At 41.9% G+C, this 13,511-nt stretch overlaps 3 protein-coding genes across 6 annotated transcripts in view; 1 reads left to right on the plus strand and 2 right to left on the minus strand.

Moving 5' to 3' along the window:
* Positions 1–2,760, minus strand: part of apex1 (APEX nuclease (multifunctional DNA repair enzyme) 1) — a 9,112-nt gene extending 6,352 nt beyond the window's left edge. Inside the window, exons 1-4 of one of the 2 annotated variants that reach the window (XM_024291167.2) lie at positions 2,619–2,760; positions 1,117–1,251; positions 882–1,045; positions 620–812 (exon numbers count right to left, since the gene is read on the minus strand). In XM_024291167.2, coding sequence (XP_024146935.1) covers positions 620–812; positions 882–1,045; positions 1,117–1,180 — 421 coding nt within the window. In that variant the 5' untranslated portion in view covers positions 1,181–1,251; positions 2,619–2,760. Of the gene's footprint in view, positions 1–619; positions 813–881; positions 1,046–1,116; positions 1,252–2,348; positions 2,587–2,618 lie in introns of those variants that run through there. The other variant, XM_024291173.2, reaches the window with a different exon arrangement.
* Positions 2,761–2,896: 136 nt separating this feature from the next.
* Positions 2,897–7,913, plus strand: LOC112156915 (O-sialoglycoprotein endopeptidase). 3 transcript variants are annotated; one of them, XR_002921068.2, is made up of 12 exons: positions 2,897–3,034; positions 3,608–3,742; positions 3,809–3,928; positions 4,690–4,865; positions 4,929–5,024; positions 5,103–5,152; positions 5,219–5,297; positions 5,380–5,445; positions 6,330–6,420; positions 6,936–7,067; positions 7,598–7,696; positions 7,798–7,819. XR_002921068.2 is itself a non-coding variant. In XM_024289280.2 (12 exons), the coding sequence occupies exons 2-12, from the start codon at positions 3,628–3,630 to the stop codon at positions 7,835–7,837; spliced, it is 1,008 nt and encodes a 335-aa protein (XP_024145048.1). In that variant the 5' UTR covers positions 2,897–3,034; positions 3,608–3,627; the 3' UTR covers positions 7,838–7,913. The 3 variants fall into 3 exon arrangements, 2 of the variants coding, with proteins under 2 accessions (XP_024145048.1, XP_024145056.1); XM_024289280.2 differs by having other exon boundaries at positions 6,936–7,011; positions 7,798–7,913; XM_024289288.2 differs by having other exon boundaries at positions 2,907–3,039; positions 6,936–7,011; positions 7,798–7,913.
* Positions 7,914–11,812, minus strand: si:ch211-214j24.10 (uncharacterized protein LOC558894 homolog). The gene is made up of 4 exons (XM_024289303.2): positions 11,421–11,812; positions 8,872–9,630; positions 8,763–8,795; positions 7,914–8,690 (listed from the first exon to the last, which is right to left on the minus strand). The coding sequence occupies exons 1-4, from the start codon at positions 11,434–11,436 to the stop codon at positions 8,641–8,643; spliced, it is 858 nt and encodes a 285-aa protein (XP_024145071.1). The 5' UTR covers positions 11,437–11,812; the 3' UTR covers positions 7,914–8,640.
* Between the last annotated feature and the right edge of the window lie 1,699 nt (positions 11,813–13,511).

The raw sequence follows: 13,511 nt of genomic DNA on the forward strand, positions 1-13,511 counted from the left end.
CGGCCCGGTGGCAATGGGTCTGCGGCCCGGTACCGGTCCGCGGCCCGGTGGTTGGGGACCACTGCTCTAGAGCACTGACTATGCTAGCTTTTTGGACTATTTTGGCATTTATTAAGGTTTTTAAGGCTATTTTGGAGTTTTCGCTAATATTTCAGCTAATGCTAGGTATTTTGGCTAATTTTGGATTTTTTCAGGTTTTTGTGGCTATTTTGAAGTTTAGCTAATATTTTAGCTACATGCTAGGTGTTTTGGCTAATTTGGGATTTTTTGTTTTTTAGGCTAATTTGGCATAACTAATAGTTTGGATGGCTATCAGCTTCAGCGTTTTTAACTATTAGCTTCAGCAATTTCAGCTATCAACTTCAGCATTTTTAGCTATCAAATTCAGCATTTTTAGCTATCAAATTCAGCTTACAGCATTCACACTAGCATTATCACAGGTGATGCTATATATATAGTTTGTACTTAGTTTCAAGCTAATAATGGTTAAGATGTGCGCTTTACATCCAGTTTGCGCATGACCTGATTAGTCGACTAATCTGAAAAAATAATCGGTGATTAGTAGACTATTAAAATAATCGTTTGAGGCAGCACTAGGGTAAACGAGGCTTTAACTCACCGATGCCATAGGTGACTTTGACTGGCTCGGTCTTACACAGCATGGCCACGCCGCTGTACCCCTCCTTATCATCGGATACAGCCCAGTACTTGTGTGGGTACTCTGGCATGGAGGTGATATCAGCAGGGAGGTCCTTCTCTGCACACTTGGTCTCCTGGAGGCACAAGACGTCCGGGGCCTCCTCACGCACCCACTGGGAACAAGTCAGCGTCTTAGAGTGGATAACAGCAGTCGTAGGTTTTTATTTTTGGTGTAAACTCACATCCAGGCCTCCTTTCTTCACCCACGCCCTCAGCCCGTCCACGTTCCAGGACGTAATCTTCATGTTGGCGCTGCGGCCATCTTTGCTGGTCATTTTATCGGGGGGGTCCTCGTACAGAATGGGGGCCTCAGGTTCCTTGGTCTTCTTTGTCTTCTTGGCAGAAGCTGTAATAAAGGATCAAAAAAGGTTTTCAAGAAAAGAAACAATGAAACCAAGCAGCAGGTTTGGTACGAACCAGAGCCGGAGTCATTCTCGCCGTCTGCAGCCACCGCCTCCTCCGCCTTCTTTCCTCGCTTCATCTTGGAAATGGATCTGACAGCAAGCACTCCTCGCAGACACACAACACGCACACACAGCAACACACGTGCCGCTGCACACACAGGAACGCGGGATTAAACAGATGATCAACAGCAGCCATCTCATTGATTTTGAAGAACAATGTTTTAAAAACAATTCCACCAAAAATCATAAAACCTTTTGTAAGATTGTATACTGTGCAGCAAAAAAACTAAATCTCACAAAATACTCCTTTACAAGAGTAAAACCCAGACTACAGTAGCAGTTTATGTGGCACTAAGATAAAAGTTTCTCCGTTAGAAAAAGATGCTGAAATAAAAGTATTCAGGTTCTTCCTACGACGGTCGTCTTCACTGGATCTGTGATGAAGATGAGGCGAAATTCGGCAGCATTTCACAATATGTATTATTCTACCAAAACACAGGCCAAAGTCACAACTCTTTCTAGGTTTAGATCAGTAGAAAACGAGTCCAAATGGCTCTTTAACTGTTAAAGATTTTTGTTCTTTTTCTTTTTGATTTAGTTTAAGATAAAGAGTGAATGTTTAGTGAATACAAGAACAATATGAAATTTTTGTTTCACGTCTCTTAAAGAAGTGGAAAATTGTGTTTAACATGTTTTTGTAGCATTTGTCTAAAGATGGAGGACATATATAACAAAAATTAAACTTGCTGCACCCCTGGTGTAAACAGAAAACTCTCAGCAGCAGGGTGGGGACCGTCTCGCCATCTATTCAGAGGGGATTGATTTTCTAATGAGCCACTCTGCAGAAACTATGTTCTAGAAAAAGTTTTTGGGTTTTGACTGAAAATTGCATAATCATAATTAAAATTTGAAATGATTTCTAAATATATCAAAGATGGTCGGAGTGGGATTTTAAGTTTGTAAGCAGTCTGGCCTAATCTTTAGATCGGTAAAACAAAGATTTAATGTTGTTTTGTACTTATGTCAAAATAAAAGTTAAGTTTCATTTTAAGCATACAAAGAAATTGCTGTAAATGGAAGAAAAGCATTAGAGAAGTTTGAAAGTTGTTCTCAGGAAGTCATCTCTTAACGAGGCCTTAAATCTTGACATGTGTAAAGATTTAGGAAGATGAGTTTAGATGTTAATCCTCTTTTATGCCGCAATACTTGTTTTTTAAGTATGCAAACATGTTTAGGCATGTTTACCGGGCCGCGCGCGAGGAGGTGTCCCACTTCGAGGCAAATCTTCTATTCGCGATTTTATTTTGCACGAGTTGGGCTAACACCGAGCTAGCGTTGGCCGTGTAACAAAGAGCAGTGAACCTGCAGCAGGCGGCCTGCTCTGTGAATGAAAGCTCGGACAACCACAAACAATTCTTATTGCTAGCCTTTAAAATTCACGCGCGAATGCAAATGCGGCTAATTAGCGGTTTGTTAAAGAGACGGTTCAGGAAATGGAGATGCAAATAACCTTACTTGCACGTTCACAACAGGATGCAAACCCCACTTCAATGCTGCTCCTCAATCAGTCACTCCCCCAAACACGCGCTCACACTGACCCACGCGCCCGAAAAATGATTCTGCCTGACACGTGCCTGACACATAATGCAAGAAAATAAAAAACACAACACAATTCCTTAAAAAATCTATAAAGAATTAGCAATTTAATACTCACATTTCCCATGAAATATTAATTATTCCATCAAACTGTGTTAAAACGACCGCAAATTAAGTTTTATGATAAGGCATATTTCTAGCCACCTATACTAGGGGTCCTTAAAGCTTGGCGTGCAGAGCTAGCTTAAAATGTAGTTTCTCTCTAAACGAATGTGGAAATAAATATTTTTATTAAATTTAATTGATGAATATTAAAGAAAGAAAGAAAGTATAAGGTTTGGTAATGTTTTTAAGTATATATTATCGAGGTAGCTTATCTAAAGTACGAAAGTTGAATTAGTGTGTGTTGTTTTGTTTGTTTCTCAGTATTTATGATGCATTTATGATAACATTTTCTTGTTTTTTTATGCATTTTTGTGTCTCATTGTTTAGTATGTACTTGACCTGCCGTAAACATTGACCACGGTCACCTTTATTAGTAAACTAAGCACTTTAAATTATGATATTGTATTATGCTTATTTTATGCTAGTAGGTTTGCTTTTCTGACAGTCATGTGCTTCTAGTGATTTTGGTCGAAGGTGAAATTTAGTCTCTAATGCAAAAATATTGTCTCTTCTGTAACTGAGTAAAAACTAAGTGATATACTTAAGTTTCTATTTGAAATACAATTGTGTTTTTCTGTTAGATTGTCCTTTATCAGGGATTCTGTCTTAACATAATCTCAGTTGTAGTGTTTCTTTGCTCTGAAGTTTTTCTTACAAAATATTGTACGAGAGTAGAAGCTCTAAGAGTTCTAATTCATTAGATTTTTAAATACACGTGGGGATTTTTTTGTGTGTCTTTCCAGATAATCCTCCTCCGGCTGCCATGACCATAGTTATCGGCTTTGAGGGCAGTGCCAATAAGATTGGTATAGGCATTATCAAGGATGGCGAAGTGCTTTCCAACCCGAGAAGGACTTACATCACCCCTCCAGGTCAAGGTAAGATCGGCTCCAACATCACTGTGAGCGCATGTCAGAGTGCGAAGCTAATGTTGGACTCTGCAGGGTTCATGCCGGGTGACACGGCGCGACACCACCGGGGCGTCATACTGACCGTCCTGAAGGAGGCCCTGGAGGAGGCAGGGATCCAACCAGCGGACATCGACTGTGTGGCTTACACCAAAGGTAACAGGAAACGCAGGAGATTCTGCTTTCAGTTTGGAATACAAAGACTGTATTAGCACAGATTAAGAGAATAAAATCTTAATTACCTTCATAATTAAACAAGCAGCATTCAGTGAAGTACTTGTAACCCTTATCTAACCTTAAAAAGATTGTCAGAGAGAAATAGGATTATTTATCCGTATTAATTTGGAGAATCAGCTGAGCTGCTGTTCTGACTGCAGACAGGATTACTGACATTTATACTTTGATTTGTGAACGATCTAAGAGAGGAAAACAAAAACAACCAGGTAGGACATTTCTAAAATAAATATTGTACAAATTTCGGTTACAATTTGTTAGGTTATCTTATATTAATAATGTAAAATTGCTCTAAACAGCGTTCAGATCTCAGCTTTTCCATTCTAAACCATGTAAACCAGAAGCTACTCTGCACTAGACTGGTGACGTGTGACGACAGCGGAGCAGGGAGCTTCACAAATATAATCTTTTTCAAACAGCATTTTTTCCTGATTCACAACAATTTGAACAAAGAAATACTCAGAAATCCAATCTGAAGCTTAACATTCTCTCTATATGTCCTCCATCCTCAGAAAAATACCCCAAGAACATGTTAAAACCCAATTTTCCTCTGAGTGGGCCTTTAAATTGAATGTGTTAACACCGGAGCTTCAGTGTTTCTGTTCTTTGATTTACTGTAAAGTGTCACAACAGATGAATAAAAAAGTAAAAGTGAGTCTCTGAAGTGAAAGTGTTCTCCCCAGGACCGGGCATGGGGGCCCCTCTGGTGACGGTTGCCATCGTGGCTCGAACCGTCGCACAGCTGTGGGGGAAGCCGCTCCTCGGCGTCAACCACTGCATCGGACACATCGAGATGGGCCGACTCATCACCAAAGCCAACAACCCCACCGTGCTGTACGTGAGCGGAGGAAACACTCAGGTGAGTCTGAGGTTATTCCCCATTTTTCTTCCGTTTCTGTGATTATAAGTCTGTTTTCTGAAGGTGATCGCGTACTCGGAGCGGCGCTACAGAATATTCGGGGAGACCATTGACATAGCCGTCGGGAACTGTTTGGACAGGTTTGCTCGAGTCATCAAGGTTTGTGTCTTTGATTCGTACGACAATTATGTTTTTCTGAAAGCTGCAACTGATTCATTCTTTTGTGTCTTCTGTCAGATTTCCAATGACCCAAGTCCTGGTTACAACATAGAGCAGATGGCCAAAAAGTGAGTGGTTTGATTTACAGTGGTGATGGTGGTGGTGGTGGTGACCTGCTGTGTCTGTCCTGTCAGAGGGAAGCGCTATGTGGAGCTGCCGTACACGGTGAAAGGAATGGACGTGTCGTTTTCTGGGATTCTGTCCTACATTGAGGTGAGAGCCTCTCTCTCTTTAGAGCTGCTTAAATAGAAACATCGATGAAACGATTTCCTCTTTTTTTTTTTCTTCCTCACAGGAGGCCGCTAATAAGATGCTGAGTGCTGATCAGTGCACACCAGAAGATCTGTGCTTCTCCCTTCAGGTATGAAGAGCTTTTTTATCCTTTAGAGTAGGGGTCCCCAAACCTTTTAATGTGAAGGCCACATGAAAAAGTTTCTTCTTTTATGTGGGGCCGGGGGTCAGTTTCTAGACTAACAGTAACAGTGTAACAATCACAGCCTAAACGTAAACATTTATGGTTTTCCAGAAAGCCACACTTAGCCAAAATTTAACTAATTCATTATGTAATCTTCAGAGAAAAAAATAATATTAAAACATCTTAAAAAGTGTGAATGCTGTAAGCTGAATGTGTCTTCTGAAGATGCTGAAATTGATAACTAAAAACTCTGAAGCTGATGGTTGAAAACACTAAAGTTGATAGCTGAAATGGCGAAATATAATAGCTGAAAACGCTGAAGCTAGCTAAAATATTAAAATATTAGCTAAACTCCCAATTAGCCTAAAAAACTGAAAAAAACCAAAATTAGCCAAGACAGCTAGCCTTAGGGCTAGCATATTAGCTACATCCCCAAATTGCTTAGAAATCTATAGCAACTGGCAAAACAGTCGAAAAAGCTAGCATAAAAAGCTGAATAATTTAATAGCTGAAGAAGAACGTCCAAAAAAACGTATGGAAGAAAAATAATGATAAAGAAAAAGTGAATCACCATAAAAACTGAAACACTATTAAGCCAACATTCTGTCCTCTCCTGTCATCGTTCTGGACTGCAGGAGGGTGAAATAAAAAAACACCTTCTATGTGGGTCTCGATCGGCCGATTGAGAAAAAAAATCACTATCTCAAAATGTGGTTCGGGGGTTGGGCCGGATCCGGCCCGCGGGCCGTAGTTTGGGGGCCCATGCTTTTGAGGACGTGACGGCTTCAGGGTGGACTGATGGGGCTCTAACCTCCCTCCCCGCTCTGCAGGAGACGGTGTTCGCCATGCTGGTGGAGATCACGGAGAGGGCCATGGCTCACTGCGGCTCCCAGGAGGTGCTCATCGTTGGGGGCGTTGGCTGTAAGTAGAGCAGAGCACGACCCCCACAGCCCTCAAACAACCAGAAATGAACACGGGATTCATTTTGGTAGCTCAGCTGAAAAAGTTATACATTAATTTAATTTACTAAACATAATCTAAAATGCTTTAAAAGTCCCACTATTTTTTTGATTGATTGTAAAGTGTTCCAAGGAGTCTGTTAAATATGATTCTTCTGTTTTTAGACAAAATCAACAAATCTGTGTCGTTGTCTGAAGAGCAGCAGGAGTTCAGAGATTCACCTCCGAGTTGTGGGCGGGGCCATTGGCACCGAGCAACCAAGACCATTTTACTGGACCATAACGCCGCAAATTTAAATAAAATACCTTAAAATTAGGCTTTTTACAGCTATTAATGGGCAAAAAAAATTGGATTTAAATCGATTAATTAAAGGTCACAGTTAATAAATAACAGAAATGAATCGCATGACGACACAAAGAGAAACTACTTATGACCAGTTGACCTTTGATTGCTCCTTGTGTAACATGATTCCTCAGGTAACCTGCGTCTGCAGGAGATGATGGGAGTGATGTGTCAGGAACGAGGAGCCAAGCTGTTTGCCACAGATGAACGGTAATCCTCCATTCCAAGCAGCAGAAATCCTCCAGCGAGCCTCAAAGTAGCTGAAGGTCAGAGGAACGACCTGACCTCTGCTGTAAAGTTTCAAAAAGAAAACACTAAAGAAAAATACTTCACACGTAACCCATCACGTTATGCAGCACCTGAGGGCCGGATCCGGCCCTCCAGATCATTGTATGTTGTTATTAATGACCTGATCTTGTCTTGAGATCATTTCTAACTTGTATAATTTAGACAAAATATTTTTATGGAATATAGGATATTAGCATTCTGCTAGCTTTTTGGACTATTTTGGCATTTATTAGGAATTTTTAGGCAATTTTGGAATTTTTTCAAATATTTTAGCTACATGCTAGCTGTTTTGACTAACCTAATTTTTTTAGGCTACCGTAATTTGGCATTCAGTGAATATTTTAGTGGGCTATCAGCTTCAGCTCACAGCATTCACACTAGCATTATTGATATATATCTCAGCATTTTAACATTTGAACTATTGTCAGCATTCTGGGGAAAGACAGATCTTGTTTGGTGGTTGAGGAACATTGGTCTGCTGGCTGAGACGCTGATCTCTGTGCTGCAGGTTCTGCATAGACAACGGCGCGATGATCGCTCAGGCGGGATGGGAGATGTTCCGCTCAGGTCAGGTGACACAACTAGAAGACTCGTGGATCACACAAAGGTGAACACCCGTCATGTCAGAATCAAACCAGGAGAAAGTCTGAAACATCTTGTTGTACAGAAGTCTTAACATTGTGTCTGAAAGTGAAGGTTTGTGTGCAGGTACAGGACAGATGAAGTGGAGGTGACGTGGAGGGACTGACCGGATCCACTACAGACACTTGGATGTTCTGTTCCCCTTTGACTCAAAGTTTGTTCTAATAAAAAATAAACTGCAGTCACAAATGTATTCACTTTTATTAGGCAATACTGTTCTGACTTCTCTCGTTCTCCAGTGTAATTTTAATGTTCCATAGTGACGGCCCTTTGGAGCAACATCCAGCTGCTCAGGGACCAAATAAAAACAGGAGCACAGCATTAAGATCCGACGTGGTTAAGGGTGAACGCGGCTGTGCGGTTGGCTGCACCCTTCAGTAAACCGAACACATGGATACAGACGGCCCTGCACACACCAACAATAAAACTCCAGCAGGTGCAACACATTCTTCTGCTTTAAAATCAAGTGGGGGGGGGGGGATCAATGGCTCTGGTGAGGCTTCCTGCACTCAGAGATTGGTCAAAGATTTTAAACAAAGTGCTTGATTGACCACTCGCTTTACAGAGGACAGAAAGTTTGATAAAATCGCAGCTTTCAAAAAGGGAACAAAGACTTAAATTAGACTCTTTAAAGATTGTTAAAAACAAAAACAGCCCCTGGCGTACAAGCTAAAACAGTAATGAGGTGATGAAAAGTCTGATTAAGGCAGGCTTTCTGTAAGGCGTTAAAAAGTCCATTGCTGTAGGAACCTCAAAGGAGTTAGTCCAAAGTGTCTCAGTGTGGCTTTTTACATGACGATAGAATCCTGAGTGCAGCGTGAACGGGACCCAACAATGCGTCCGTCTTTCAGGTGTTTTGATGTGAAAGCAGGTCTGTGGTGATGTCCAGGCTTCGGGCTTGGCGTGCTGCTAGGCGGGGTGCTCCTGGGTGCCCTTGTACCAAACCACTCTTTTTGGATCTGCGCAGAGGAACAGTGAAATGAGCTCAATGCCTGCTGATCATCTGCTTTAGAATGCGTCTTTCTGCTCACCTTTCTTTTGTCTGTTGCAGATGATATTCCATTCTGAGAACAGGAGAGATTTAAGACCATTAGAAACTCAAACCATCCTTATAACAGACTCTGATGTCGCTCTGCTCACCTCTACTGTGATAACTCAAAGCCTCCACAAGATGGCGACAGCTCAGCAGCAGCTCCCCGTTGGCCTCGTCTGTCTCAGTGTGTGTGACTATGGAGGAAGAGGTAGTGACCGGAGCTGGCGTTTGGTCAGGAGGCTGAACTCTGAGGACTGTGTCAGGCTCTAGGTCTGCGTCGGGGTGTTCAGCATCTGAAGGTGGGAGGGGGGCGGAGCCCTCATTGGGTGGCCTGGCGTCGCTGATGAAGCTGAGGCCCCACTGGTTCTGTAGCAGCACACCAATGGCTGGGCGGTCGTCCTCCAGCGCTCCACCGGCTGCGCCCGCCTTCACCTTAGAAGCGTAGCTAACGGCAGGTTGCAGTTTGGCAGGGCTGTCCTGCACTGGGAAAGCAGGTGGGGGCTTGAGCAGCGACAGGCTGTCCTCCACCCACCGGTCTTTGTGGTTAGCCTTGATGGCTCGCTCACCGGCGCGGCCCGATCCCCTTTGGCTTTCCCTGCGGAGGCTGCGGCCTTTGTGGCCCTTTCGCTCTTTCTCCTTGCGGACACCGAGGTTGTTTGTCTGTCCGGGCCCGAGTGGGTCAGCTTCCGGCGAGAGCGACTGGTCGCTTCCAGAGATGCACCCTCCTCCACCACCTCCGCAGTTTCCTGAACCCGGAGACAGGCGGCGGTTGCGGATGTGGGGCTCTGCGTTGGTGGCTGAAACGAGGACGGCTTTGTCACACAGGCTGGATGGCTCACACACGGCGTTGCTGGATTCCCATGTACCTACAGAGCAGACGGTCACATGTCAGTCACGGTCACTCTACAGCACGTCAAAGTCAAGGCCCGGGGGCCGGATAGGGACCTCTGGGCAATTCTGTCCGGCCCTCCAGATCATTTTATTCACCGTTATTAATGGCCAGTTGTTATCTTGCGCTCATTTCTAACTTGTATAATTTTGACATAATATATTTTTATGAAGTGTAAAATATTGAAAGTTTTTAAGGTTTAAGTCGATTTATTCTGGAATAATATTCCTGCCTTTTTATTATTCATGATTATGTTGAAACTGGTTTAAAAATTGGTATTCTGGTAGATTTTTGGACTATTTTGCCTTTTAATAAAAATGTGTTTTGGAGTTTAGCTAATATTTCAGCTACACGCTAGCTGTTTTGGCTAATTTAGGATTTTTTCTTTTTTGTAGTTTTTAGGCTGTTTAGGAGTTTAGCTAATATTTACATGCTAGCTGTTTTGGCTAATTTAGGCTTTGTTTCCCAATTTTTAAGGATATTTTTGAAGTTAAGCTTTCTTTCCAGCTTCATGCTGAAAAGCTTACTTTTTAGGTATCTAGCTAATATTTTAGCTGGCTATCAGCTTCTGTGATTTCAGCATCTTCAGCGGACGAATTCAGCTCACAGCCTTCCCTCTCCCATTACTGCAGGTAATGCTATATATCTAGTTTTTTTATGTTTTAGTATTATTTTTTCTATGAAGATTACAGAAATGAATTATTTAAAATTTACCTGTGTGTGGCTTTCTGGAAAACCTTAAATGTTTACATTTAGGCTATGATTGTTACCGTTTTCTGTAATCCTACAAATCGACCCCAGCCCCCCCATCAGAGAAGAAAAAAAGAAGAAAAGTTTGGGGACCCCTCCTCTTTAGTGATTGGAATGTAAAAGTTTTGCTTTAGTCTCTGCATAAAGCACCTCGTGTTTATTTATTTTAGCTTTGAAGTTACCACTCCCCTACTAAAGGGCTATATTTTAAAGAGTTTTTAAATTAGTACTAATACAGAATTGTTCAAATGTGCAGGTACATCAGGGGGACCGGAAGCGGGAAGATAAAGGGTTAACTGAAGCGTAATGAAAAGTCTCCCAACATCGATTCTTCTGAACCAGAGTTACTCAACAACTTATGTCATTATTTCCATTTGCTGCCTCGTGCAGTGAGCGCGTTGGTGACGGAATTTATGGGACTTTATTTCTGACCTCATGTTAAAACAGTTCACAAAGACGGAGGGGGGGTCCCAGCATGTTGCGCTTCATCACTCGGGGCTCTTCGGCCTGGCGGGACCGGAACACCGCACCGTGCACACTTCACCAACACATGTCCCACTTCCAGAACATTCCGCATAACTTTCACGAACGTATCAGTAAAATAAACTGAATTTAAAATACGACTGCCCCTGATACTAGCTCAAGCAACACGTAAGGATGCTAACCAACCGGCGCCGGTGTTAGCAAACTGTAATTAGCAGCGTCATGCTGCTCGCAGCCAAACTCGACGATTGGTCTTCATCTTTGGTCAAAGAAGAAGCGGGAACGTAAGCAGACACCCCGATGTCACAACCGCCCCCATCGAAGCTCCGAAACACCGCTTAAGACCCCCACAAACCGTCGGCTAGTGGCTGGGCTAACCCGAGTCAAAGTTTCGTAACCCCCCTCCATTCAAAGTAGTAGCAGGCAGCCATCGGGGCGCTAGCTTCACTGCTAACAGGGTGGTCAAATAACCGAACGGCGCTTCGGGAACGGCAGGTTTTCGGTTCCGGCGGTCGGACGAATGTGTAAACTCACCAGTTTTGATATGCATGTCTTGTCGTTCACTGCTTCGTTAGAGTTGAACCGTTGAATAACTTTTTGTTTACAGCGAAACGATAACGACGCGGAGTCTGGCGTAGCCTCCACCCGGAAATGACACGAGAACGAGGGTGGGAACGGAAGTCCCTACGCCTAAGAGGTCCGGCGGCAAACGGAAGGGGTTCCACAATTTGAAAATCTTTTTTTTTTTTTTTACAATAAACTTTATTTTAAACGTGCTTCAGCACAAACATGTGCAAATTGGTAATTAATATACATTATACATAAACCCGAACAGTATAAGAAAGTTAAAACAATAAAAATAAAACCAAAAAATGCCAGGGGTAGAAAAAAAATATTAGATGTCATAATGTAAGTAAATAAAAGTAGGATGAAAAAAATCGTTGAGTTTACCTTTTAATTTTTTTTTTATACTAAGAACAAATTTCAATATTTTATATTAGGGCTGCAACAATATTGAAACAGTTGACAACTAATTTTAAAGTTGATTAGTCATTAGTCGTTTATATTATCTGAAGTCGGAGTGTAGTAAAGTGGAAACTTATAATGGCATTACCTGCTAGCTTTTTGGACTATTTTTTGCATTTTTTTAAGGTTTTGGGGGCTATTTTGGGGTTTAGCTAATATTTCAGCTACATGCCAGCTGTTTTGGTTAATTTGGGATTTTTTTCAGTTTTTAGGATATTTTTAGAGTTTAGGTAATATTTCAGTAACATGCTAGCTGCTTTGGCTAACTTAGTTTTTTTCCCAGTTGTTTAGGCTACTTTGACATTTAACTAATATTTTAGCTGGCCATCAGCTTCAGCATTTTTGGCTATCAATTTCCACATCTTCAGCAGCATTCACACCAGCATTATCACAGGTAATGCCATATATATAGTTTTTAGTGATGATTAAGATGTGTATTTTACATCCAGTTTGTGCATAACTTAATTAATCGACTAATCAGAAAAAATAATCGGTGATTAGTTGACTATTAAAATAATAATTTGTTTATTTTATATTGAGAATAAATTTCAAGACGCAGGACGGTGGTTAGCGCTCTTGCCTCACAGCAAGAAAGCTCTGGTTCAAGGCCCGTCTGTGTGGAGTTTACATGTTCTCCCCGTGTATGCGTGGAGACTCTGGCTTCCTCCCACCGTCCAAATACATGTTTGATAGGTTAATTGGTGACTCTAAATTGCCCCTAGGAGCAAATGGGTGTATGATTGAGGCCCTGCGACAAACTGGCAACCCGTCCACGGTGTATCCTGCCTTCGCCCATCAGTAGCCTGATTAGGCTCCGGTGATCCCAAAAGGGTCAAAGCGGCCAAGAAGATGAATGAATAACATTTCAAGACATTTCACAGCCTTTTGGATTTTTGAAAAAAGATTGATTCAATGTATAGTTTGGCCTCCACCACAAATAAAGAAAACTGGAATTTTGTTAGAAAATTTGCATTTGTGGATGTAAAAATTAGCAAGTAAAATGAATAAAGTGACTAAACATTGAAACAGCAAATTCTTTTGCTGGTGGAAGCCAAACAGCACATGCTTCCAAAGTAAAGAAAAAGAGAGCAAACTCGTAACAAAAGAAATCCCAGAGGATTTGCCAGAAAGATTGCAAAAAGGGGCAATGCCAAAATAGGTGTTACCGTTTCTTGTGAACATTTACAAAAGGTACACAATGTGTCAATGTTGGGTTTAAATCTTTTTAAAAAGGTTTTGTGGGGTAAAATCTGTGTAAAAATGTTATAATAAATGTTTTTAATTTTATTGTAAATAAGATAATGATTAGATAAAAGCCAGACCCTTTTCCAATACACATCATCTACAAATTGTTTCCGATAATAAATGAAACGTGGAAAAGTAACAATATCTTTCTGAAAAACAGCTGGAATGTTTCTATTATTTTTCCTGAAACAAACAGTAAAACAGATTTTTTCAAACAGTGGATTGGTGGGTTAGAGAAAGCAGCTCACCACCACCCCAGGTGCGAGTCAGGGCCCCCCCAAGGGCGTCCCACCCCACGCTCCAGACAACCGCCCGACCCCCCCGCTAAAGGCCCAGAGGGGGAGCAAGGAAGGT

Source organism: Oryzias melastigma, linkage group LG23, assembly GCF_002922805.2.
Source record: "Oryzias melastigma strain HK-1 linkage group LG23, ASM292280v2, whole genome shotgun sequence".
In the NCBI taxonomy this organism is placed as follows: Eukaryota; Metazoa; Chordata; class Actinopteri; order Beloniformes; family Adrianichthyidae; genus Oryzias; species Oryzias melastigma.